Consider the following 27,649-nt stretch of genomic DNA (forward strand, 5'->3'; position numbering starts at 1 on the left):
AAAGCGACTCCTCGAGTGACAAGCTCGCAGATATACACTGCGTGCTTGCGCTGACCGACGTGAACCGCCCAGAGCCTTTGCTTGGCAGTAGACCTAAATTGAACGACATTTCAACTTTTAATTAGTGTATCATATACAGGGCGCAGTAGTTTGTTTGGAGTGCCCCTATTATGTATAGATTCTATAGATGTTAGTCATCTTAATAAAGTCAAATATCTGTACAGATCCAGGCCATGTTGAAGCATCTCAACAGAAAATTTATCAGAAACATTATATGCAACAAAAATTGTATCGTATGCGAAAAGTTGGCGAGAAATTCCCTCTGAAAATGAACGATTTTATGATCGGGACATCAGCTGAAGACGCGACCATATGCTGATTTACCGTTAATGTTGAATTTCTATTTAGCCGAAGTAAATCTCACTGAGCATGGTTATATATATGGTTGTATAGCAAAGTTAGCACATGCACACTATATTCAAGCGGATGTATATATTCATTCAACTTAAATACGAAAAGCGGCAGCGGATTAAACATCTGAACATGTAAATATCTGATCCAGGGCATCATTGGCGCGAAGTGCTACCACTCTGTCAAAAGCTGCTCACTAAGACGTCAACACACACATAGATGACCCTGACACACTATTCATATAAATAACCATTGTATAAAACAAGTTAGGATAAATTCAAATGGCCTTTTATCCTAAATAGCAATGTAATAGGACATAAAGGTACGCTTAAGGGCTTCATCTAAACCAGAATTGTTCAAGGAAACATTCATCAGCTAAGTCGTGTAGGGAAAACCCCACAATCCGAAGCACAGTACTACCTATTTCCACGTCGTAGCAGAAATGTTTATACTCGTCTTACTACTACTCGTAAAACTTATGAAAGCTAGAAATGAAACACTTTAAGAAAAACACTCTATTATCATCGATTCTGACGCGTTCCTTTAATCAAACATGGTTCAAGGATGGCTGTTTCAAAAGGCCTTTCTTCCTTGCTTATCCTCGCCAGACAACGGATATCGTTTGGCCACATCGAGCAGTACATTGTACAGTTCAACACTATTTGAGGCACTCAAAAAATTAGAGTGACATTTAGCACGCCATAGTCGAACCCGCGGCATGAGCCTTAATTCACTTCCCTCCAAGACATTGCTGCCGTCCTTCGCAATTGTACCAATACTAAAAAAAAATTTGTTAAAGACCACTGGTCAGGCGATACAATCGCTGCATGAGCAGAGGCTGTTGCTCTAGCCGTTAACAATTTGTCGAGTGATTATGTTATTACCTCCAAGCAAAATTCGTTTGGTATCGGACCTGGCCTACCCTTTGATTCAGTTACTTTCGGTGATTTTTCTACCACGAGTAGACCAGCAAGCGGCGAAGACGCACTTTCGGAGTAGGGGGGTGCTCAAAACGCTATAGAAAAAGTTTGGTTTTAATGATTAATATGTTCATCCCTATTTCACGTCGAAGATTATATTTCTCACGAAAGAGCTGCGCATGAATTCCAGTTACTTTATTAAATATCTTTGCCGACTCTACACGACGGCTTCGTGTAATTTTCGACGAAAGGAGAACTGATCACACAATTAATTACAGCTACAGGAAGAAGGGAGTGCGTAACCCTTCGCACTCTCGTAAGCACACAAATGACAATTAGGGTCTACCACGCTGGTAGAACCAAAACTCGATGTACCAACAGGCGTGGCTATCCTTGCCGAAGGGTTCTGTTTTTTTTTTATAACGGTGCAACCAATCTCCCTAGATTCCCAAAGCTGTTAATTGTTACGATAATTTGCAGTGGACAAACAAATTTCTATTTTCATCGGCGCATTTGTGATATACTGTATTGACAAAGCAGTGACGACGACGACGATGATGATGATGATGATGCTTTGTTGTGCATATATAGTTCGTTGTGTGTTCTGTGTAAAAACACAGAAATGGGGCTGAAGACCAAAGGGCTCATTGAACCATACAGCCAATTCTTACCTGGCCATCATCCATTCCCCGGGCCCTAGCGCCGAAGAGAGTGCTGCTTTGTACATCGTATCCTAAAACAAAATATAGAAAAAGTGATTAAAAAAATGTAGAAGAGCTTTATGTTCTACTAGATAGTTTTTGAATTTGATTTTTATGTGTTGTTGTCCCAAGCGATTCCACAAAGTTTGTGTTTGTCGTACACTTGGGCTGGCTTATCCAATTTGCTTGTCAGTCTACTGAAATAGCCGACAATGGCCTTCGAATAAGTAAAATGGTCACAAATAGTTTAGCGCAACATATCCGAGAAAATTGTTATATAGATTTTTGCGGTATCGCTTATCCAGCGGTGTGGCAACACGATCTTCTTTAACGTTTAAACACTTCCTTTTCACATTCTGTGAGTCACGTAGACCACGCTGCCCGGTAAAACGTCTGGATGCCTCTTGTAGAGATTAGATGAATAGTAGTATTACATAGGTAGGTAGGTAGGTAGGTACGTACGTACGTACGTACGTGCCAGATGATAGCAGCAGTTCACTAATATATATTTGCCGTGTTCAGGTCATTCGAAGTTTATCGAAAACCATAGGTAATTAAAAAGGTATGTGCAAGGTTTTCAGCCTTTATTCTGCTTTCATCGCCTACTTTATTCCTATCACAAACCATTCGTTCAAGGCGCAGTACGATAATTTTTACTGTTGGCATTCTCCCTAAGGTATATGTCGAAATTAGTATCGCTGCGCCTCGTTATGAAGTATGGCGTATTTTGTATAAGTGGCAATAGAATGACTAGCGTTTCTCGACTCGATCAGACCGGGTTATGGAAATGAGTCAGAAGCCACGTACGATGACACGGTTTATAAGAATGGCTGTTGCAGTAAATTTGCGTCTGACCCAGTTATAAAACGATTAGCTTTGCTGTACTTATAATAACTGATTATATATTAAAGATAATTGGACATTATAAGTGATGTCCAACTATCTTTGTATGGTACGCTGTCATTTCACCGAATATTACAGCGTACAAGGATTTTGGCTAGGCCTCACCGCCCCTTAATGTCACTATTTTTCTTTAATCAAGTAGACTGGTGGCAAAATGCAGTGGAAGCGGCCCTTACCTTCCTCCGTGTGCCTCCTCGCCAATCGTCTCACACACAGCCGCAGTACAGAGCACGTACGCTCCGTTATTTTCGTCGTTTTTTGTGGTGGTAATAGTTTACCTTCAGTAAACTTCTATTAACAACCGTAATGAATTGATAACTTGCAGGGCTTCTGCTACTTTTCCTCTGATATGTTGCTGTTAAGGAGTCAAGTTTGTGTGATACGCGACAGTTGGTCCAAAACGTCTCGACGGCTCCACCGTTTATGCTTCCAACTATTCAGTGGAGCTATCGGAGTTGTTTAGCGACGGTCGGTAGGTACAATAGCAGCCGAGGTCGCGGCAGTGGTAACCGTGTCACACCGATCTACTGCAGGGTCCTCTCCTCCTCTTGTTCCGCAGCCGTTCGTCAGCTTTTGAAAGAACGGCTGGGAGCAGACCCATACTGTTTTGAGCTGCAAGCTGACGGATAAGGCGAACTAGCGTAAATCGAGCACCGGCGTAACCGGAAATTAACGCAATGGCGCCCATCAACAACGGAGTACTTAGTGTTGACCCGCCCGACATTGAGGTACGTGCGTCACAAACTGCATTAATGGATTTACGGAGATGACACCTCACCTGGTCGTACACAGTTGAAGCGGTCGAGCCGATAAGCTCATGAATGTACAGATAAACGTTTACCTCTGCTAAGCAATTAAATAAATTAATTCTATTTCTAACGTTTGCAAAAATCATTTCCATTCATATGCGGAATGCTGTTTGTGGACATAATCGAAAGAATAGGCGGGACTGTCAAACCCGCGCCCTGTATTTCTACATCTAAAGTTAGCTTTAAAACAATATGCTCCACGTATTTAATTCGGTCGAAACTTCGAGCCAGCATCAATAGTGTCTGCTAAACAGACTGTAGAAGACCGAGAAGCTTCTGGTTTTCTTGATCAGTGCGCATGTCTGGGTTATTGTACTCTGAATATATTTCGTGCATCATTTGTAAGGAGCATCTGTTTCATTTGTAATGGTATTATATTCGTCTGTTGTTTGATATCGGACGGCAAACGTTGTGCTCCCTCGTTCATTGGTCACAGACTTCTATGTCTGCAGTTGGTCCGCAGAATCTAATGCTAATCCGTCCTTTATTGTAGAAATTTGGTACTCGATTTAATTTATCTCATAACTACTGCGCAGCCTTGTTTGCAAGGCCATTTGTTTTTCAATTTCGATGTTATTCGATTCATCGTCGCATCAAAAAGGGCGGTACTGTGAGAGCAAGGCAAAGCTAAACTAAGAAAGAGCCTGCTCAACAAGCAGGACTCTCTCAAGTGGTACACAAACGCAGCTTAGGTAACTGGAAAAAAACTTGAACGTTGTCACAGAACGATCAACTGAAACGGAACGGTTTTCGAAAACGCCCACATAACGTTCACATGAGGTCTAGCACAATACATTGCAAAGAGAACGTATTCTTTGTATAAAAAAAGTTTGCCGATCTCTTCGAGCAGGCGTAGATCTGTGCTGGTACTTTTTAATGGCAAAGCGTCTCCCAAAAGCTCTGTTTGGAAGCACAACGGCCTCCCATGATAGACGCTTTCCATTGGCTTTCTGAACTGTCCTAATATTCTCCTATGAGTAAACGAAACCATCCTAATCATGATTTGTTCAAATAGATGTACAAGCATAGGAAACCTATTTTCTATTAAAACAATTTGCTAATCAGGAACAAAGCTAGTTCGTAACTTCTTTCAAGTGTTCTACGACTATTTCGGCAGCCGAGACAAAAAAGCTAGTTACAATTAAGCTACACCTCTCGTTTTATAAGCGTTGAATGCCCAATTTGCAGTTTCCATCCACTGCCATCTTTCAGTATTTGTTATACTTCGCTGCTGTTGTTCATAATCATAAACATAAAAAAAAAAAAAACGAAAAAGTCTTCATTGTCATCGAAGAGTAGCGAAGTCGAACATTCTGAACTGTCGTATCTCTGATTTTTTCAAATTCTTACTATCTGCCAGCTTCGCAGTAACATGCGACTTTATAACATACCGGCCAAAAATGAGTATGTAGATACAAGGACACAGGCATATTTGAGATTTAAATAACGATAGGCTTATAGATGGGACAAGATTTAGTTGTATGTAAGTAGATAAACATTATTCATGCGCAAAAAACATGCTAGTTAACAGAATGTGTTAATTAGTAACCTGTTATGGAATCATTCAGATTTCTTCTCAATACTGACTCCAACACTTGTACGTACTCTTTTACTTTGTCTCGAAATACAGCCGCAAGAGGTTAAACGGCATGAGGTGTATATATGACTGATACGTTGTAATATTTGTATGAGGTCTGGCCAATATGTGCTCATGAGGATTGTACGTTTTAAATACTTCAGCTCCGTCCCATGTAACAACTGCAATCAGAGCTAGTCATCATGAAATTACCTCCATAAATTTAATGCTAAGTGCCATAATTTCTACAAATTTATTAAAGGTACATATACGCGGAACTAGTAGACACTTGTTAGATTTGAGGAAACTAAATCGTAGCTTAGAGCAATTCGAATTTGTTTACTATGAGTTCGCCGTTGCTCTTTTGGACCATTTTTGTTCCGTTTCTTTATATATATATATATATATATATATATATATATATATAGGAATACAAAGTCTTTCTAAGGCCATCAAACGCCAATCATGGCCTTTTCAGTGTAAAGATCAGATTTAACTCTGACCTTAAGCGTTTCTACAGGAACCACACGTTCCTTTCCTAGCTTCATATCGGCGTAGAAGTACCACTTGTCATCATGCGTGACAATCCTGCGTACAAAGCTGTCATTCCCTATGAGAGGCTAAAGGCTTTCGCTTAACTTCTAATATTTGAGTTCATTCTAAAAACTTAAAATACCTTCAATTAGTGATACGACTGCGGTTCACCCTCTCCAACCATTTCGCAAGCTGTCTGTTCGCTGTTTTCTTTTAAAGACGATCTTCATCGGCCTTGAATGGCCGACCGGGGCCGTGTGCATCTTCCAGTTGCAAAATGCCGTTGATGAACTTCGTAAGCCATATCGTCTCCACCATATGGGCCTCACAGAGGAAGGATATTCCAGACTAGTTTCTTAATTTCCTTTACGGAAACTAACAAACTAGACAGACTAGGCAAAATAGAGTAGAAGTTAAAAGTTGTTCGAATTAGTAAAGTTTTCCTACGTCTCGAGTCGACGAACATCCGGCGCCGCCGTTAAGCTGACATTCTGGCTCTCACCTCGAAACGAAGCTTGTCCGCCTATATCCGAACCCGAACCAACGTGTCGCCCACCTGCACTCAAAGCCTGAGCTCTAGCTAAACTTCTGCTTCCGGGTCAGTGACACGCTTGATCGTTATATAGGAATAACGTACAAACAATGCATGTAGATATAGAGATAAAAGGAAGATGAGAAAATCGGGCAAATACTAGTTTAATGAAGACAACACTTCACTTGCCGCAATCGACAATCTACTTCGATCTCAGCTCTAAACTCTTTGTTCCTGATTAAATCTGGACTTATTTGTGGGCTACCCAGTATCTTAAAATTGGAATAGCAAGCAGATGTGCGAGAACGGCGCATTTCGCATTAGTGCAATATATTTTTAGCAAAAGGTATCTCGTACGATTTATGCTGTTAAACATAAATTAGCAAGTAGCACATTGTAGAAATGAGTGAATTCTGAAATAAATGTGAAAGTTTTCTGTGTAACCAGTTATATGCTCACCTAACAAGATTTGCTTGCACCATATGTACAAGCATTTAACCGACTTTTCTGTATTCCAGAATATTTTGGCTCTAAATCCAAAAGTCAAACATTTTGCCAATTTGGTACCTAGCGCTCAGACGAGAATCAACAAGGCACACTGGAAGCGAAACGAGGACAGCAAATGCAAGGTTTGTAGTATCGGTGTTTTATTTTTTTTTCATAACCGAAAGCATCAAATGCATAAAATTCTTACAAAGTATTAGGCCTTTCGATTGATTGCTACTAAGGACACCCCTTCTTCTTAGTGTTTTGCGACAGGGCAAACCTAGCTAGATACGACAGATTATTAATTAGGATCCTTCAGTGACGACGAAAAACCCTTAGTCCTAAAGAAATTAAACCACTTTACGAGTGATGTAAAAGGAATTATTACAGTGGTCGCTAGTCAAAGTGTTGATTTATTGCAGACGAAAATCAGACAAAGCTACGCGTAGAATAAGACGACAATTACTCAGGTAAACGTTTGAAGTGTTAACTTCGACGCTGCTGGAATAATTACCACTGCTGCTATTGGTCGAGCCAGATAGGCTATCAGTACTTCTCATCTTGCGATGCCGAAATGGTGTCAGTAGCAAGGATTGTTTAGATGAGATTGCCGCGCGCCACACGTAGTGCTATTATGTATTGCTTGCCACCGTTAAAGTAAAAAGTGTCTTCAATCGCGTCTTTCTCGTCTGTCTGCTTTTTCGTTTTTGAGAGCGGTACTGTTTAAGGACGGTAACTATTCAGCGGCGGCCCTCAGCAGGTGGACGAGATTTTTCGTCAACTGGTAAAATATGCCAATACCAACATATGAGGAAAGCTTATTTGATCCCTACAGAGGCAAGTGTTTATTAAAACTCACGAATAAGAGACCGAATCACCGTTTGCCTCACTGTAGCATTTACTTGAAAAGAAACTAAGTCTACAAGAATTTTATACATACAAAGAAATGCATACGTTTCGACATGATAATGAAAATGAAAAGGAAAGATTTAAAGGAAAAAGTTTTTTTTGTGGCGTATACGAACCGGCACGGATATGTTTACCTAGCTTAACACCAGTGTGGTACAGTTCAAGGTTTGTTTACATTTGAATAACTTAGTTGTTATGAACCGCGTCACAGGTACTCGCAATGGTGGCGTTACAACTTGTTTGCGTATCAGTCGTGGACGGCGACAAGTTTGTGTCGTGTTTATATGTCGTGTTTTTGTAAAATACACAATAGCGAATCTGCTGCATATCGCCTATGGCTATTGTTTCTCGCGGTGTTGAAACGCTTGTTTGCGTTATTCGTTCTTATCGTCTATCGAAGAAACTAAAATTGCGTCTAAAAACAGTTTAGATGAACGGACGAATTTCATGAACTGGGTAGTTGAATAGATAAATAGTTGTAGTATGAATATACAGAAGATTTTACCACATTTGTGTCTCAAATAATTTTACTACAAACGCGCAGCTCGCTACCAATCGATTGATCGAGAGCTTTTAAATGCTTTTGGTAACACGACAAATGTAATGTTCGTCTTATCCTTCTGTATTAGTTAAACAAAGTTGCCATGCCATACCTACGGGGCACCATGACTGAGCTATAAGGTTATACCTTAAGTGTTTTATTATTATTCAAAATATGTTAAATAAACGTATCAGTAGCGTACTTATACGTTAATGTCGACGTCACTTTAACAGTCACCTAAGAATTACAGGTGGACGTTCAGGGAATATGGCATTATCAATATAGTAGTACTTCATATGTCACGCAACCTAATGTAAAAAGGTGTACAAGAAACACATCACTAGGGTGATGTTTTTTAGCACGTTCAAATAGCAAAGAAGTGAGTTCCTCACTTACTGCACTTTACGCAGTGTTTCAATGCTGCATTGCTTGAGCTTCTTACGACCATAAGCTTGCGTCATTTTTTTGCAAGATATGGCAGGTCTATCGAATTAAGCTCAGGCGCAGGCCTTCGCGATCGCGACACTAGCGACCGTCGCTCGTACGCTACTGGACCAGTAATAGCTATAGTAATTATCATAGGGCACGTGGGAGTTAAAGCGGAATCATTTTCAATCAACGTTTTTTAGTAGACATACTGTAGTTACGTGGCTATCATGGCTTACACGCATTCGACGGTGAAAACCAAAAACCCGTCCAATACTGTCATAAAATACGTTTTTGAAGTATTTATATATATATGACAAACAAAATACAACAGATTCGTACGAAAGTGAATCATTATTATTTATTCGAGCCACGTAAAATTCGAAATTACGTTTATTGCAAAATGTACTTACTTAAAATGTAACTAAAGAACCGCATTAACTTATTCGACATACAGTTTTGGCCTTCTTAAATGATTGCTTCACCTGTTTTCTTTTCAGTCTTATTGCCACGGTAAAATAAGTTTTTTTGAGTAACCTTTTTGGTGTCCTCGCTTCCATCCAGGTGCTGTAAAAAATTAGCAGGTTAAGGGCGCGAAATTCGAAATCCAGTACTTGCCTAGTACCGGCCGTGCAGCGGCCGCAGTCGTGCAAGCCTACGCCTGATTAGATCGCACATAGCATACGATTTATTAAAGCCCATCTTTGCAATCTTCAGTAATATAGTCAAATCTTTATCGATACTGCGCCTTCAACCACGATTAACGGTTATTTTTGACTTTATGGTAGTAAGTAATCGTTTGTCGCTTATTAAATGGATTCCAGTGGAAATTAATTAGTGAGTGGCATTTTTTTTTTATTTTTCGAACAGAAAAATTCAAATGCTCAAAGATAAAAGTATTTCTTAGATACTGTAGTGTACAAAGAGTACGTGTGCCTAAATGGGCGCAGCACTCGCCATGGGTGAATGATTATAATGTTTTTGTGTAATATCATGCGATTGGATCCTGGAATTATTTGTACGAAAAATGGAACCTAAGTTCTTGTGATAAATATTAAGGCTGGTTTACTTTTGCAGGTGTCCCCGTATAGGTTTATGAACAAACATATTACGTACAACATTGTACTTCCGTCCACTTGAAAAACTTCGATTGTACTTTCGCAAATGCTATAATGTTTTAATTAAGTAGGGCTACACTATTTCACAGCAATAAGAAAATTTTGCTGGATTTGGATGCAAAGCACAGGTCTCTTCATGACAAGGTATCGACCAATGGCATTACAGTCTTTAATAGCAAATGTTACAATTTTTTCTATATGAACAGTAAACGCTTAACTTGTCGTAACAAATATCAGGGACCAAGGGAACGCAGAGTTACGGAGGCTGGCATCATTTTCAGACACAATCAGTTGTTTTTTTTGCGGTTTACTGATGCCATGTCTGTCTTCTATGAGTGTGTGAATTTTTAAATCATCAGCTCATACACTATATTCCGTCGGACATAGTTTTTTCAAGATCATCGCGCTGTAAAGTCCTTATTTGTAGAAAAGGTAGTAAGATACTGCTTGGTTTCGAATTCATTCTAACCTAAAGGGCCTGTTTTGAAAGTAGTCCTATCTACCTCACAGACTTATAATAGATCTTTAACTTTCGTAGTAATAGTTTGCGGCTCACTATATCGAACGCATGTTAGCAGTATACATAATGGCACACCACTGCTTTGTTTAGATTGAAACCAACTAGATAGCATAGAGCCAAGCTTTCCAAGAACCATGTTGATATTGTCGTTACGATCGTGCTTTGTCAGGTAATTCGGAAGCTGGTCAAGGATGGGATTCTCAAACAGTAAATATGGTAGACCTGCCTAAACTACCGATCAATAGTCCATCGATTAGACACCCCCAATAAGATAACAACTCGACCCTCTTAGGACGACTATCCAAAAGTAGGCGCAAAAATCTTTATATCTGCCTATAAAAGTAACAACATGTTTTGCATGAGATTCGCCTAAATTTTTTTAACTGTTACCGAAAAAAACCCTCTCAGTGAATATTGTTAGGATTTTTTTTTCTCATTTAACTCTTCGGTATAGCATCATGGATGGGTCTAACACGGGTGGGTCTTGCCAGACTTAACTGGGGGTTTCCACAACAAACTTACGAAACGGCGTGCTAATCATATGTCAACTATTTTTTTAATGTTGAACTAGCGATAGTCGCATGTTTGTGGTCTTTATTGCGCATTTCAAGAGATGCGCATGAGCTGCCTAAACAACGTAGCCCGATCATTAAGAGTTGGCGTAAGACTTTTGAGGTCATAAAGGATACACAGAATTTTATTTCAGCAAATGATACGGAATACAAAAAAATATCTGCTCTTTTTATTTTTTAGATCCTATTCATTTTACAATTGCTTACAAAACCAATTTGTTTGTAGGAGTGTAAACCTTTGGAGAAAGACTTCGACGACATAAAACTTACGACATTATCCGAACGAGGAGCTCTTAAGGAGGCTTGGAGGTGCGTTCTGTATGACATGCTGCTACCTGTAGAATTTTCTTATGGTTAGCAAGCAATTCACACCTGTATATAAACGGTATTAAAAGGCGTTCTAAAGCGTTCGATGGGCCGTTATTCATTTCGCATATTTCGGAGCAATTTTTCGACGTAAACCAAATTTGCCTAGGTTTTAGCATTAGAATTTTTCGAAGTTCAAATTTAAAAAATAGAATTAGAAGGGAACTTAAATATTGTAATCTTTTAGAGTATTTTACTGATGTCTCGTTATTATTTCATCTGAAGGTGCTTGAAATGTGCTGATGCCCCATGCCAGAAGAGCTGCCCTACGCAGCTGGACATTAAGCACTTTATAAGTTGCATCGCTAATAAAGTATGTCTCCCATCAAAAGGTGAATTAACTATGTATGCAGTGATTTCTCAATGTATCGAGGTTTTCTGAAAAAAGGTATTGAAAAATAATAATATCTTTAATTTATTGAATTTCTTGTTTTTGTTAGGTCCTTAAAAGGTTGATTTAGCTCTACGAACTTAAAGATCGAACATCGTTTCCGAGATTATAATTTTATTATTTTTTTTTTCTTGCACTTGAGTAGAACTATTATGGCGCCGCAAAACAAATATTCTCGGATAATCCTCTCGGCTTGACCTGCGGAATGGTCTGTCCAACATCAGATCTTTGCGTCGGTGGTTGCAACCTCTATGCTACAGAAGAAGGACCCATAAATATAGGAGGATTGCAACAGTTTGCTACCGACGTATTCCGTCGCATGAAGGTAATTTACCCCAAGAGTATGCATACAATATGCAGCATCTCCATAATTCATTATCCTGTTAAAATTACGCCGTTCTTCTCTTCGAATGGTTGACTAATAAACAGTTATCGGCAAAATGTGATGCAGACATAGCGTAATGATAACGATAGCAAAACTTGAACTGAAACTCCTTGTTAGTTGTAGAACGCAAACGTTCTGGTGCAAATTTACGTAAACTAAATGTGTATGCCTTTCGATAATTTACTAATCCGATCACGTGTTATCTACATGCATGTTATCAAAAGGTACCACAAGTGCTTCCGCCCGATCTACCGACGAATCTGCCCAACTCATACAAATCGAAGATAGCTCTAATTGGTTGTGGTCCAGCATCTATGTCGTGCGCTACATTTCTAGCTAGAATGGGTTACTCTAACTTAACGATCTTCGAAAAACACTCTTACTTCGGAGGACTCAGGTACTCTTACCTAAGGACACCGTCACAGAAACTGACTGAAGCTTTAAAACGGGTCTGAAGGAAGCGATACCTTTCGGCTGTATATTTAGTATGCTTTCGTATTCGTTGGGTAGTTTTTTTGCTAGCCTTCCGGCAACGTTATTTTTTTCGCGTGATGCCATCTGAGAAGCCATTATAATATTCAACAAGCGACAAGCCATTGAACATTGGTTTCAGATAAAGTAGTCTTCTCTGTTTTATCCTTGCCTTATTTAGCTTTATTAAGCGCTAATTATGCCTAGAGAGAAAAAAAAAAGTTCACATACATTGCTGTGCGGCACACGTTATCGTAGTAGGACAGAACAATTACATAAAAAGAAGCTTTAATGCCCAATTCCAGCTCTGCAGAAATTCCACAGTATCGACTACCATTTAAAGTTGTGGCGTTCGAGCTGCAGTTAGTAAGAGACCTTGGGGTTAAAGTTGAATTTAACAAGGAACTTGGCAAAGATTACAGTATCCAGTCACTAAAAGACGAAGGCTATACAGCCGTGTTCGTTGGAATTGGTAAGTTTACGAAAACGTGAGAAAATATACAAATTTCTATATTTTGATTTAGCGTTCGTTCCTCTTGTTATTCTTAACAGCCCGGTTCGCTTAGATCGCCACTTCAATTAACTTATCTTTTGCTAAAATAACACCGGATCTGGATGCAATGTTAGCGACAGCACGAACCACAGACTCTGTACATAACTTATGAATGTTATAGAATAACAACCATAGCTTAACTGAAATGCTCATCCGATAGAATATTAGATTTTTCACACTATTTTAGTTTTATATTTTTTTCCTAAGTTCGCTTCACTTCCTTTTACAATTGTTTGGGATCCAAGTGAAGATAATCGGTAAATAAAAAAACTATAAACAAAAGACATATGACAAACATGGATTTTTTTTTGTTTATAGGGCTGCCGGACCCAAAATATATTCCGATATTCGATGGTCTGGACGTTGAAAGTGGCTACTATTCGTCCAAGGATTTCCTCTATCTCGTTGCAGCTGGAAGCAAACCAGGAATGTGCGCATGCAAGGTAGACCCTTCAAACACGTCTTGAAGTTAATTTGACAGACTAGTGTACCTTAACTTGTTTTCAAACAATACGAGGATGAGCCATATACGTACCTGTCGTACGTGCCTATTCCCCTCATTTTTTCTATCTAACAAAAATACAAACGCATATGGTGTTTACGTGGCCACATGTTCATCTCAGACGTCATCTAAATCTTGTTTCTTATCGGTTACACTTTATATTCTAGAGCCAAAAATTACCGCCATTGAGCGGAACGGTGGTTGTTTTGGGGGCGGGCGATACAGCCTTCGACTGCGCTACGTCTGCTCTACGATGTGGAGCTAAGCGGGTCTTTGTCGTCTTCCGTAAAGGTTTCAATAATGTGCGCGCTGTTCCTGAAGAGGTAAATTTGAGCAGATTTTTTTTGTATGTGACTCCCTTCTTTCGAAAAACTTACATGAATTATTTTTGAAAAACAATAGAACTGTGCAAAAAAATAAGTTAGAAGATAGATCTCTTGATGTCATTTTAGGCGTTTTACGTGCCGAATCTGCACATATCTTGTACTTAGACGTTTTGCAATGCGCTTTACCTAACTAGAAGTTAGGTAGCTAAGTCGAATCATTATGTGCAGCTCTAGGAAAAAAATGAACATCTACGTAGAAAACCCTAAAGACATAGATACTAATTCATTTTCTAATTTCTTCCTAAATGTAGATGGAATTAGCAAAAATGGAATCATGCGAATTTCTACCATTCATGGCGCCGCGGTCGGTGGAACGCCATCCGAATGGCCGCTTGAAATCAATTCTGTTTTGCCGTACTGAACAACTTGACGACGGTTCGTGGGTCGAAGATGAAGAGCAGACGGTTCGTCTTAAGTGCAACTACATTATATCGGCTTTTGGATCTACGCTCAGTGACAAAGACGGTGAGCTTGTCAAGTCTCTGAGTAATCAGAGCAAATAAGATACTGGTCCTTTGCCCGACAGTCAAAACAGTTCGTTCTTTGCAAAGGTCTGAAATCTGCCGCGATCGTATTTGCCCAGTGGATAGTTTATGGCGCGCAGCCTACTTGACCTGACGGAGATACCTGATAAAAGATTTATCTGTTAACAAGTTTATTACTTTTCTTTTTATTATCATTATTATAATTACATAATATTTAGCACATGTTTGTAATAATAAATACGCTACACTAGTTCATTCACGTTTTTAATTAAATTTCCCCGATGGCGACTGGATGATATCCCTGTTCTTGTTGCGTTGGGATGACATTTGTTTGCTCAATGAGATGTGATCAGTCCTTCAACTGTGTTCGGGCTCATATTTTACACTTGACATTTCATATAGGGTTGGATCCGTCCGTATTTCGTGAACCGGTGATCCTTGTCGAGATAGCAGGTCACTGACGCGATAACCGCGTCAAATTTTGGCGAATTTAAAGCACGTGAAGTTGCGAAATAAACACGACTTCGGATGAGGCAATGAAATAGTTGAAATCATTGATTTCTTTTCCTAATACCCTCTAACAGACAGTGATCTTGGCCTACCTCACTAGATGACACAAGGTAGCTGAGTGTATCTAAGCGAGAAGCCGTACTGGCCGTTGGCAGCGTTATCGGAAGCGGCATGGTTTGATTTAACCTTCAGCAAAAAAGGTTTGCTATGAGCTGAAACAAAAAAACGTTTTGACAAAAACTAATTTAAAATATGAAGAGTCTCATATGAAGGCTAGCTACGTATTTCCTGAATAGACTGCCTCATGATCTTCCAACAATAGAATTGTATCATTGGACCATGGGTACAAATATATGTGACGTCATGATGCAGTGGCACCAAAAAACACTTTGACAAAAACAGCACGGATGTTACTTACATATAATAACGTTGTCTTCTCCAAGCATTGCACCGCAGAACCTATCTTGTCCAGGACCCTCTCCTAGGGTTGAGCCACTATCGATACCAATGAAATCGTCGACATTGCACTCGGGGCCAGAAGCTCCGTTCAGAATGGGCTTACCCCACGAAAACGAATTGTTGGTCTCCGTTTCCCATTTAATGGAACAAAAGTTCTCCTCGACGCGAATACAAATTGAGTAACGCAGGTTGCTTAAGTAACGAACTCTATTATCTACCTTAGGTCCATAATTGAATGAACGTACAATAGCTTGCGGACTACGATAATAGAGAAGACAGCCAGCCGGGGCGATATCAAGCGAATTGCATTGAATCATTGATATACGAATACGCCAGCGACGAAGCATAATGGCGCCATTACTAACGACGGAAAGTACGACCGGGTTTCCACTGCTGCGGCCCATGTCAACGTAGAGATGTAAGCCGGCGTTCTCTCCGCAAAGAATGGGTAGGCGTTCGCCGACAGTGGTACGCACCATGAACGAGTCGGTAATGCACTGGCCGTTCTCGTCGGGTTGGGCCAGTGAGAATTCGAGGAAGTCCAAACGCAGCTGGCACACATTCGGCTGCTTCTCAATGGTTACCTGGCACGTATCAGTCCCATTTTCGCCGTTCGGATAGTGTGGGTTGACGAACTCCGTCTCGTTGTTCGATGTCGATTTACCGCACGTAAAGGACACTGTGATGAAAATAGACAACACATCGCGAAGTGGTTAATAATCGTTCGCTGCCATAAAGCCAAAAGGGTGTAATGGTCTGCTTAGGCCATCGCTCTGTAGCGCTAATTTCTGGGCGAGCGGTGTAAAATACCTCGTACCCGTCGTGGTTGGTGACCCGTGTCTGACCCGCTTGGTCGGCTCTTCATGAAGACGGCAAAAACGGAACGCTCGAAATAGGTGACGGGCGTCAACCAAATATCGGTTTTTATTTTTCTTTTTCTTGCTCTTGTCGTTTGTGAACGATAACAGTTCCACTTTTCTTGACCGCCGGCCGATGTGGGTCATTTCGGCGGGTGGTCGCAGATACATATCTTGTCGCTTGACGAAAAACAGTCCTCCATAAGTCAAAGAATTTTATATGAAAAAGCCCAGCAAAGGTAAGCATGCCACCAATAATGTTACAGGGGAAGGAGTGCAGTTAGTACACACATTACATGAGGCATAGACTTGAAACTGGAAAGAAATAAGACTGAGTCCGATCATCGACGCGTAAGGAATCTTACCGTAACAACAGACTCCGAATCCGTTGGCACAACGGTTGACTTCCGTTCCTTTGCGGTCCACGCAATCTTGCTCGCCAAGACAGGTTCCATTTTGGTTATTGCGTCCTTCGCACGGCTGGTTTTGGTACCGTAATAAGTTAATAAGTCCTGTGATGGATTGTGGTCGAAGGGCAGTTTGAGTGCCGAAAATGCCGCTTCCCGAACCTGATGAACTTTGTCCCCATACGCCTACCGCGAGAAAAGCCAGAGCGGCGCACGACACCAAGATGCCGCGCATGACGGACGCTGCAAATGAAAATATGTGTAGAGAACGGTAGCCGATATAAATCGTCACAGCCCTTCTGGAGAGCGGGACTCCTCTATGCAGATAGCTAAAGACCTGGACTGGAACTAAGGAGATAATCAAAGTAAAACAGGATTTGATCATTCTTTGCAGGATGCCGTTTGAAACAAATGCACACAGCACATATCCCCCTCACATAAGGCGTTTCAAAATAAAGTGTCTGCTGCCTGGGGCGAAAATACGGCTTGTTTACAATTTTTGCAAAAATGGTTTTGCTCGATTCCTGCAAGGATTGCCTGTGTCAATTTCTACGGTATCACTAACGTGGAAGTATCCTTCGAAGTCACTAATAACACTGTTTGACGTAGTTACCAATACACCTCAAATCTTCCTCACCTGCTAAATTGGACTGTACCACACTACAGAAAGTGTTACGTCGAACTCTTGGCTGGCAAGTGCCTGCTGCGGCTGTCGATCGTTGCGGGAGCAGCGGACTGCAGCGCTGGGTCACTCAAACTGCCTGGTACTGTGGTTCGGAGCCCGGACCCAGTTTTGGTAGAAGTCACTCGCGGTGGCTTCTCCTTCTGAATGAGGGCGAGGGTGAGAGACGAAGCATCGGTTCACTGCACTTCCTCCGTTCTGCAGTTCTTTCGCGACGACGGCAGCGACGGTGGCCGTAACAGAAATAGCAGCGGCAGCATCCGCCACCAAAAGGGTCTCATCATAAAAGTTCGAGGCGCAACGGAACCGCAGACACACTTTCCACATTTCGCACGCTGCCGACCACAGCCGAGCACCAGCGAAAAAAGCTAATTCACTATACCAGTTTCGAGAACGTCTGCTTCTGGCAAGCTCCGCCATCCGCGAGATGCAGAAACCGACGAAGATCAAATGAAAAACAGGGGGAAGAAGTTGGCCACGGATATGTGGGTCACCGTGAAGACCTTGCTCCTTATCAAAAAAAAAAGACAAGAAATAATATCGTACTTTGCCGACGGATGTTCCATAATGGTCCCGTAAAGAAATTAGATGTACACTACGTAAATTAACCATGCTAAAAGTGGCTGAATCAATCGCAGAACCCTTAAACGAAGAGCACGCGCAACATACGTAACAAACTCGTAATACAATAAAAAATAGCAACTTTAGCAAACGATTACTTCTAAAAGGAGACCGCAAAGCTTGCGAACAGCATGTATTTTTCGGACGCTGGTAAAACAGGGTTCGACAAGCCATATCTGATTCAATTTTAATTAATTCTACGAATATTAGCAGATTTTGCTCGCTAAGCACTTCTAGGAATAGGTCTTCATGGGCGGATGCAGACCTAAGCAACGTTGGTCTTCTCATTCATGCTTCATTACGACATTTTATAGCTGTCATTGCTCAAATATTGCGGTGGGGAAGCTACAAGGAAACGTTTTCCATCTATGACAAATAGCTGCCACGCTAAAGCTAAACAAAAGTAAATTCATCTATTAAGTATTCTATTGAGATATATGTGTATATATTCAATGGGATAGTTAGCTTTTTTCCTCCTGCAGAGCTCTGTTAGGTCTCCCAGAAGTGACAGATTGATGCCATCACCGCCCCTGTCGAGAATGTATCGGCACAGTTTGTATCGCCAGACTATCATCTACATATCATTGATGCTATAATGATATGCATTTGAAGGTGACACAGTGATTCCAACATGCATTGACTCATCAATTGATTAAATAATGGGAGCAGGCCACTTCAGTTGATTCCATTTGGGAGCTAGGTAGCATGTAGCAACGCACGGAATAATAGGACAAACATATTGAACAGAGGTCATGCAAGTCCAGTTAAATGTGTCGTCACTAATTACGAATAGAAACCGAAGTCCTAAGCCATTGAGGAGTGTTTTAATAGAAAACGTTGTCTGTCAGAGAACATGGGGGATTATCGTCGGGCATACAACATCGTAGCTTAATACAACTGTAGAACCGTGGTCGTCAGATTAAAGGTACACGTGTTAGATTCGCTCACCAATATAAAAGGGGTTGGATATCTAACATATGGACTGTGAAACGCTACTGTCGGTCAGGAGAGGTCAATTTCAAGCTGTTGTAAAAACGTAAACGAGCTGTTCAACTTTTTTAAAATTATTAAAAAAAAAGTAACTTATAAACTTTATAATAGTTATAGAAAATCCAAACAGAGCTTAACAGTCAAGTTATAACAAATAAAACAAATTAGGTAAAGTGGTCATATATGATCAATTTGAGACAAATAGTTGACTTGCAACAAAGCTTATATATCTATATATATATATATATATATATAAGGTTATATTATCAGTGCAGCATAGCTTCCGAATTGAGCCAACACGCGTTTATACGCGTTTTATTTCAACCGCGATTTCATGCTCGAGTGATATATATATCCTCTGTGTTTTTCTTACCTTGTTCTTTATTTTTGGCACGCCGTTCGAAAGCGCTCTCCTTGATCTATCAGTGAGCTACAATGGCATTTGTTGTAAGTCCTCAACTCGAGAGACCTTGGAGATGGATGCTCCAGGTGAAAAAGTGTGTATTTACAACGCTGCATCTGCTGTGTGTTAAAAAAACCGCTGTCGAAGCAGCCCGACACCTTTGCCTTTCTTGTGGCTAAAAAACTGCGTAAGAGTTAGTTGTATGTACCCCTTGTTACAGAGCGGTATCCGGGTTCTAGATAATGTCGTCCGCTCTAGTCGACCGCCAGAGTCCAATACTGCCTATTAATAATAACATATTAATATAATGACGGCATACTATAAGGAAGATATTCTACAAACAGCCACACGACTACCGTTAACCATCTCAAGACCTTCTGGTTGACGCAGAAATTTGGAGCTTGAGTATCTCTCGAACTCTCTGAGTCCAACAATCACGGTTTAATGCTGCATCTCAAAACGTCGAGCATCACGCGTCACAATGACCGATTTCTGCATAAAGTTGCCACTGATGATGAGAAGGAATACCTGTGTGTCAACATGAATCAGAGATCAAAATCTGTGGCCCTGGCAAAACCTAGAGTTTGGCCAGACCTTATCTAAAGAAAGCCACATTTTGCGTTTGGTGATATTGCAAGACCCTGATTTACCGGGAGCTGCTTCCTACGAACCAGAGCGTTGATGTCACCCGGTTGCGTTGCGTCAACCAGCTTATTTCAGAGAGAAGACCCGACAATTAAAATCAGGTCATTCTGCTCCATGTCAACGTCAGGCCACATACGGCCAACATCGTCAAAGTCCGACTTTGAATGGGGCTTTTGGTCCGTCTACCCTCCATACCCTTCTACGCATTTTTTGCCATCGAACTTGCACATTTTCCGTTCACTAGACAGTCATGTTTGTGTTCTAATTTTTGACGAACTAGCAACTCAAACGTAATTGAGAAACTCTTTCGAGATAAAGTCCGTTACCCTTGAAAAGACGGGATGCATATCGCAGCAACTTACTGTTACTACCGAGATACAAATCGTGATACTTTTTTCTGTAACATACAAAAAAAAACAAGCAATTATATATACAATGCACATTCGTACTTATTTCGGAACGAAATAAATAAGGGGTACTGGTGCCGTTGGCAGTTTTAACGTATCATTCGAATATATCCCATGCCACTTTATGTCCCGATTAACTTTCGAATCTAGTGGTAGGGTTATGTTAATGCATAAACATAATTTAATTTTACAATTGATTTAAAATCGCAAATGACACTGGGACTTATTATTTGAAAAAGCAAGCTCTTGGCTCAAGGTGAACATCTTCGACATTTTGATTATATCTGACGAGTCCGTAGGCAACATTAGTACCGCTCACGGATCGGCAGCAGTTCTACGTTAGCCACTTGCTATAACTGCAGGCACGGTCTTTCTATCTTGACCCACTTTTCGTAAGCAGTCGGCTGTATTTTGTCAATATCTTCTTAACGGCACACTATCTTGGGCAGAATCTGTATCACCTTTAAATAATGCTATTACTATGATAACATGCTGAAGATAGTAATCATTACGTTAATTCTGGCGTACTCAAAAGTACTAGCTTGGGACTGCTATAAAAGAGGGGCTCAACGGAGAACAAATTTTCCTTATTGGCTTCGTGTGTACTAGACTGAAGAGTAAGCTACTGTCCATTGTATTATAGAAACACACCACCAATGGCATGATTGATGATAATGCCTGGAGGGGCGAGAACATTTCTCGTATCCTCTAAGCCTCTGTCAGTGATATACACTGAGAGTTCAAATAAAATAATCGTGAATGTACTGGACATGCGTCAAGCGTCTTTTATACCAGTCCACATAACAAGTACCTGAAAATAGCCAATTCATTGGATCGATGTGTTTGAAATTCTTCGATACTTTATATTACAAATGGCAAAATCATACGTTGTAACTTAACGGAAGCGAGACACTTAGTTCAACAACAGTCCGGATCACATCAAAAAAAAAGTACTCTCATCTAATTGACAGATAAGTCTGAGATAGTAGAAATATACGGAACAGACGGGGAAAGGCAAGATGACAGCAGACACATTCCTCAAGCGGACCAATGGGGCCAGGAGCTCTCGTAGGGATAGGGACGCAGGAGCTCTACAGACAGACGGTCACACACTCACACACACACAAACGCACACAGACGCATATACACACACACACACACACACCAACACACATAGACACATACACACCAACACACACACCAACACACACCAAGACACACACACACACACACACACGCACCAAGACACACGCAAAGAAATGTCGGAGCGGCTGAGAGATGCCCAAATTTTTCTTTTTTCGCCTTTAGCTGCGAGGTCACCGCGGTTATTCACCTTCCCAACCCAGCAGCACGAACGAGAAGGGAACAACCCGAATCATCGAATAGGCACGATTTTCGATTGGGGTTAAATAGTAACTGACCAATTTTAGCTGCTTGCCATATGAACAAGCTAATTGTTTTAAGGTTCGAGAGCCGTTAAAGTTTTCCATCCTATATCATTGATGCATCTAACTTCGACAATTTTCTACTTCTAGAAAGGTTTCTTTGTAATATATATTTTCTGTGAAAATTTTATGTAACACTACTTTTGTACGTATTCAATATGTTTGATTTAATAAATAGCCTATGTTACTAGACTAAAACTTAAACCAACCCAAAAATTTCACAAAAAAAATATTCAGTAAAATCTACAGATTAAAGCATAGCATCAACCACAAACAGGTGCAGGTTTTGTCTACCTTAAATTTATACCAACGATAAAAAACTTTAAATATCAATTGGAAGAGCTCCGACTAATAGATAATATGACTGGTTACTTTAGTGAATCATGTAGATTATATTGGGTTAAAGTTATATGTAATATAGGCACAATATAAATAATTCTATTACGTTGGTCAGTATGAAACGCTATAATAAACTTTAGATTTTAATATATTATGCAAAAAAATATAATTTATTATTATTATCTATGACCTTATTTTACTAGATGGTAACTTGTCTATCCAGCTGCCATAGAATTCTGGAATACAGAAATCGATAACCGTTATAGAATAGCGTCGTTCTAATGTATGGGATTATATTGGCAGTCTCGTTCTTGATATCAAGCAGGCCATTTTTTTGTTAATATTAGTCTATAAATGCGCGCAATTAATGCAATTTTGTGTACACTTTAAGAATCTCTCCCACTTCCCAGGTAGCCTAGACATTGTCGTAATACGCTTGCCAAATATATTTCTAAGGCCGTACGGACGTCGAGCCCGATCTATAACATAGCTCCCTGTTTTTAAAGATGTTGATTTTCAATGTACAACTGTAACTTGGCGCCTTTATTTTAACTGATCATAGTTTTTGCATTACATTTAATTAACGTAATACTCGCTTGATAAAAACACATTGCTTCCATGAATGGCTCAATTATCACTGAATGAACCTTACCAAATTGAATGCATAAGAAATTCTGTCGGGCCTCTTTTTATCAAAGGTACAGCCGACTTGAGGGGAATATTCAGTCATGAATATTTAAAATTTGTTACGTACGATAGTGCCTAGACATAGAGATAACCATGATGATCTATGGGAACCAAAAACCCTCGAATATTAAAACCTACGCGCTCTGAGATTTCGCCGTCTCAACGTAAACAAACTCCATCAAATCAGTCGAACACATACATCTTAGAATAATAATAAAGTATTATTTTCATTTTGTTTTTTTAGTGCAAGTTGCACTGGCTCCATTACGTATGAATCGCTGGGGGCTTCCGGACGTAGACCCAATGAAGATGACGACTAGCGAACCGTGGGTCTTCGCAGGAGGTGACATCGCCGGTGTGGCAGGGACCACCGTCGAAGCTGTTAACGATGGCAAGACCGCAGCGTGGACGTTACATCAATACGTTCAAAACTTGCACGGGTTAACAGTGCCTGACGTGCCTTGGTGAGAAATCTTAATATATATATATATGCGACGCGATAGTATCACTGACTTTGGGAGCAATTAGTTTCCTGAGATACTCTTAGTTTTCCATCCTTAACACTACCTTACAGTTCGCTCCCGCTTCAATTCCCGTTAATCGACAATCTTTTAGCAACTCTGTATAATCCCTATAGTATTACATAAGCCGTTATTGAAGCCCCGTGTGGTTAGTAATTTCGGTTAATCAATAATTGTTTACATTAAAAGTAAAAAAACAAAGCAGAGATTGTTGTGCATTGGCTATTTAGCTATCTAAAGCTTTTAAACTTGACGATTAAAGGATAAGAATTGGAAGCTTCAAATTGTTCCTACTATTCATTTCTACGAACTTGTGCCTTTAGCTTGCCGAAGTTCTATACGCCTATCGACTCAGTTGATGTGAGCGTAACAATATGTGGCATCAAGTTCAAGAATCCATTCGGTCTCGCTTCCGCACCGCCTACGACGACTTCAGCGATGATTCGGCGAGCCTTTGAAAACGGCTGGGGATTTGCACTCACGAAGACGTTTAGTCTCGATAAGGTATGGCCTATTTTGCACTCTAACCGCAACGTAGCCATGTATATTATCGGAAGGAGCTATCGATTAATAGAAATATATTAAAGAGGTTCCACTTCGGTCTGTTTGAGGTCAAGGATGCATACGTACTGCACGAGTTGGTGATGCCTTGATTGATCTTGTTTATTTTGCCCTTCTGTGCTATATTAATAAGTATTCGTTCAATAGTGACGACGTATCTTTCAGTAGCCGCATTGGATATATTAGACAGCCAGTGTGGTTTGTGGAGAAAATAAACAGAAAAATGTTCACTTTATTTCGATGTTACTAGGATGTCAGCACCAACGTATCTCCACGAATAGTTCGCGGTATAACGTCAGGCCACCAATACGGACCCAATCAGGGATCGTTTCTGAACATAGAGCTAATCTCCGAAAAGACGGCAGCCTACTGGTGCGGAAGCGTCAAAGAGCTAAAAAAGGACTATCCCGATCATGTGAGTCGAATTGTTCGGAGACTGTTTTTTACAAACTCGTTAGATATACTAAAGCATGTGTTTGGAGCAGGTAAGAAAAGCGCATTGTTTCTCATGGCAAAGCACAGGTGTTTCAATCGAGTGAATCTGTTTATTTCGATGTTATGAGTATGTGTCTATTAAGGTCTTCACGAACACTTCGGGACATAGCCTTAGGTTGTCAGCATCGAATCGCCTGGGGGCCATCTCTAAACGTAGATTTATCTTTGTCAACATAGGTTCAACATCAGTTGGCTTTCCAAATTGTTTTTGATAACGAAGACGCTGTTAAAGTGCGATTATAGGAAACCTAATTAGAGTTGGGTCAGGAAGTATTCGTTAGCGGACAAGGCTTCGTTTCCATTTTGCTAAAAATACATCTGTTTTTAAGGAAATAAATTTTTTCTTTTTCTCGAATTACTAAATATATGTTCTTTCATCTGGTACCAGGTGATTATTGCTTCTATTATGTGTTCGTACAGCGAACATGATTGGGTTGAGTTGGCAAAAATGGCGGAGGCATCGGGAGCGGATGCTCTTGAGTTAAATCTTTCATGCCCGCACGGTATGGGTGAACGTGGTATGGGTTTGGCTTGCGGACAGAACCCGGAATTGGTACGTAGCATTTGCAAATGGGTCCGAGCGGCAGTAAAGGTGCCTTTTTTCGCTAAGCTCACGCCTAACGTTACCAACATTGTCGATATTGCCAAGGCAGCATACGAAGGTAAGTTTAACTGCGACAGACCAAACTTAAATAATCGTTATTCACGAAATGTATGTGACAGATTTTGTAGGAAATTTTTGCCAAGCAACTATTGAAATAAATTAATATCTAAAAATCATCTTGTGCCAGAAATTACTAACTTAGTATATTGATTTACCATAAACCTCAAAAAAAAACTTGGCAGTACTTAATATGTCAATTTATGCATGCTTACATGCTGTAATAGGAAAGGCGGACGGAGTCACAGCAGTAAACACAGTTTCGGGACTCATGAATTTAAATGGGCAAGGTGATGCTTGGCCTGCTGTAGGAGTTGAAAAAAGGACAACGTACGGCGGTATGTGCGGTAATGCAGTTCGACCGATTGCCTTACGTGCTGTCTCAGCCATTGCAAAGGCTCTTCCCGGTTTTCCCATTCTAGCCACTGGAGGTATCGATTCCGCCGACGCCGCACTTCAGTTTCTTCGTGTTGGTGCCAGCGCTCTACAGATCTGTACTTCTGTCCAAAATCAGGTGCATATAACTGTCAATTGTGAAGCCATTATGAATAGTTAATCTTACGAGGGCCCAACGTCAACGGGTTATTGAGAGCAAAACTGAACACGATGATTTCAAAACATAGCTGAAAACGATTTTCGGTACACTGGAAAACTGAAATCTAGTGCATAATCAATGACAGGAAAAAAATTATATATATATATATATATATATATATATATATATATAAGGTTATAGACATAATGACGAATGCGTTACGCAGAGCTCATCGATCATTATTGAAAGCTATGGGCCAATTCGCTGATTTCAGCACCAATATCCCAGGAACACTGTAGGATTTTGCTGCAGCGAAATCATCTGACGTTGTCCTTAATGATCTTAATCGTTTTCACGCTGGTCAAACGTAACGCGTGTTCTGGGCTGGGCTGACATTTTGAAATTAAATGCTTAAGCAAAACAATAGGTCCAAACCCAGATTTTTATGATTGCAAATCGAACGTCGCCCTATTCTATCAGTTCGGCAATCTGATTGTTCCAGGAGTTCACCGTTATTGATGATTACGTCACAGGTCTTAAAGCCAACTTATACCTTAAAGCACTACAACACTGTAAGGAATGGGATAATCAAAGCCCTGTTATTGAGCCTCATCAAAAGGGCAAGCCTGTACTTGTCCTTGATGTCACGCTGCCCAATTTCGGCAAGTTTAAGAAATCTAAGGAGGAGCTAATTGCTAAAAGGAAGGTAAGTCGGACAGAGAATACGGGAATATCATCTTGATTTAACTATGAATGAAAATTGTGTGCAGAACCAACGACCATCTAAAGTGTGTGTGATGTTATCAACTAGGCTAGTTTTCATATCTCAGAACATCTTGATATTAGTTCTACAGAATTTTCTTTTTTTTTGTTACAATAAAATTAACAGAAGAGTTAGCTATCTTGCCATTTCACATCATACTATTTTGATAGAATCCGACATTTCCAAAAAGGGCCAGATTTGCTCCAACATATTATTGTACATGGCGAGGCGTGCCTGTGGTGCAAAAATTGAGTCATCTCAGACTGGCTGCACAGGTGCAAAAAAGCGGCGAGATCTATCTGAAACACCCAGTTTCTTCCCCTCCGCAACCGCGCTATGGATACGTAAGAAACTGTTTTGCTATTACTAAATAGAATTACCAGGAAGTCTTACGAGAAGTTGCGCAATGCTGTTAGCCGAAACAGACCCAGGAGGATAAGTCGTTGGCTTTTCACTGCGATAATATACAGCCTTATAAGTCAAAATTTGTATTCCATTTTTTGCAGTAAAACTCACGACATTTATATCCCTGTGCTTAGAGCTTGAAAAACGCCTAAAGGAAAATATTTGGAAATCGACGATCGAAAGAGATTCAAGAAAAACGAGAACTGCATCAATATCTATTCCTGAAAATTACATGAAACCTTGACACACTTACACTGGATCCTGGGAGTATTAGCTCGAGGCAGAAAGTCAAATTCTCGATGTTTGCGCCTAGAGAGAACCTAGAGAGAATCGAGAAACAGTAAGTTAAAAGAATACGTCATAAGCTTGAGTACTAGATGGACGCCTGGCCCCATGTTCTGATGAATTGACTTATCTAATTAATCCATGATTCAACTAGTGTTGATGGCATGTCCACATTACCGTAAACTTATAATACATTGTATTGTACACCAACAGTCACTTTCTATCCTTTTTATACCGTAACTTTTTGGAGTTGTTTCATCGGCCTGTTTCTATGCGAACTAATTTTATAAACTATAAGAGTTAAATTGCAGGCACAGCTATCCAACTGCAATTGCTTTAGAGCATTACTTCTCCTATTTTATTTGTCCAGTCGTTCTATTACTCTGTTTGAGTGATCGATCAGATGCCACATGACCTACAAGCAACTTCAGTGCACCCATCGTCTGGCCGTGATCTCCTTCTTCGATCGTATGA

General features: G+C 40.3%; 2 protein-coding genes and 1 long non-coding RNA gene across 6 annotated transcripts in view; 1 reads left to right on the forward strand and 2 right to left on the reverse strand.

Moving 5' to 3' along the window:
- Positions 1–2: 2 nt before the first annotated feature.
- Positions 3–3,243, reverse strand: LOC111262200 (uncharacterized). Of its 2 annotated transcripts, XR_002681451.2 has the most exons (3): positions 3,112–3,243; positions 2,003–2,064; positions 3–93 (listed from the first exon to the last, which is right to left on the reverse strand). It is a non-coding gene; the product is annotated as an uncharacterized LOC111262200 (long non-coding RNA). The 2 variants fall into 2 exon arrangements; XR_002681450.2 differs by lacking the exon at positions 3–93 and having other exon boundaries at positions 930–2,064.
- Positions 3,244–3,529: 286 nt separating this feature from the next.
- Positions 3,530–27,649, forward strand: part of su(r) (dihydropyrimidine dehydrogenase su(r)) — a 28,697-nt gene continuing 4,577 nt past the window's right edge. Inside the window, exons 1-18 of one of the 3 annotated variants that reach the window (XR_002681449.2) lie at positions 3,530–3,663; positions 6,905–7,015; positions 11,185–11,267; positions 11,550–11,637; positions 11,861–12,040; positions 12,325–12,497; positions 12,877–13,043; positions 13,443–13,567; positions 13,794–13,949; positions 14,264–14,477; positions 23,194–23,413; positions 23,794–23,974; positions 24,282–24,446; positions 24,915–25,188; positions 25,415–25,701; positions 26,225–26,428; positions 26,992–27,230; positions 27,474–27,566. Coding sequence is in view for 2 of the 3 variants with exons in the window: in XM_022836281.2 (XP_022692016.1) it covers positions 3,613–3,663; positions 6,905–7,015; positions 11,185–11,267; positions 11,550–11,637; positions 11,861–12,040; positions 12,325–12,497; positions 12,877–13,043; positions 13,443–13,567; positions 13,794–13,949; positions 14,264–14,477; positions 23,194–23,413; positions 23,794–23,974; positions 24,282–24,446; positions 24,915–25,188; positions 25,415–25,701; positions 26,225–26,428 (2,679 nt within the window). In the remaining variant the exon portion in view is untranslated. Of the gene's footprint in view, positions 3,664–6,904; positions 7,016–11,184; positions 11,268–11,549; positions 11,657–11,860; positions 12,041–12,324; positions 12,498–12,876; positions 13,044–13,442; positions 13,568–13,793; positions 13,950–14,263; positions 14,478–23,193; positions 23,414–23,793; positions 23,975–24,281; positions 24,447–24,914; positions 25,189–25,414; positions 25,702–26,224; positions 26,429–26,991; positions 27,231–27,473; positions 27,567–27,649 lie in introns of those variants that run through there. The other 2 variants (XM_022836281.2, XM_022836283.2) reach the window with 2 other exon arrangements.
- On the reverse strand, positions 14,659–17,518 carry LOC111262199 (uncharacterized). The gene is made up of 4 exons (XM_022836284.2): positions 17,368–17,518; positions 16,689–16,973; positions 15,426–16,145; positions 14,659–15,219 (listed from the first exon to the last, which is right to left on the reverse strand). The coding sequence occupies exons 2-4, from the start codon at positions 16,963–16,965 to the stop codon at positions 15,104–15,106; spliced, it is 1,113 nt and encodes a 370-aa protein (XP_022692019.1). The 5' UTR covers positions 16,966–16,973; positions 17,368–17,518; the 3' UTR covers positions 14,659–15,103.

Source organism: Varroa jacobsoni, unplaced genomic scaffold (genome assembly GCF_002532875.2).
Source record: "Varroa jacobsoni isolate VJ856 unplaced genomic scaffold, vjacob_1.0 scaffold_634, whole genome shotgun sequence".
Lineage (NCBI taxonomy): Eukaryota > Metazoa > Arthropoda > Arachnida > Mesostigmata > Varroidae > Varroa > Varroa jacobsoni.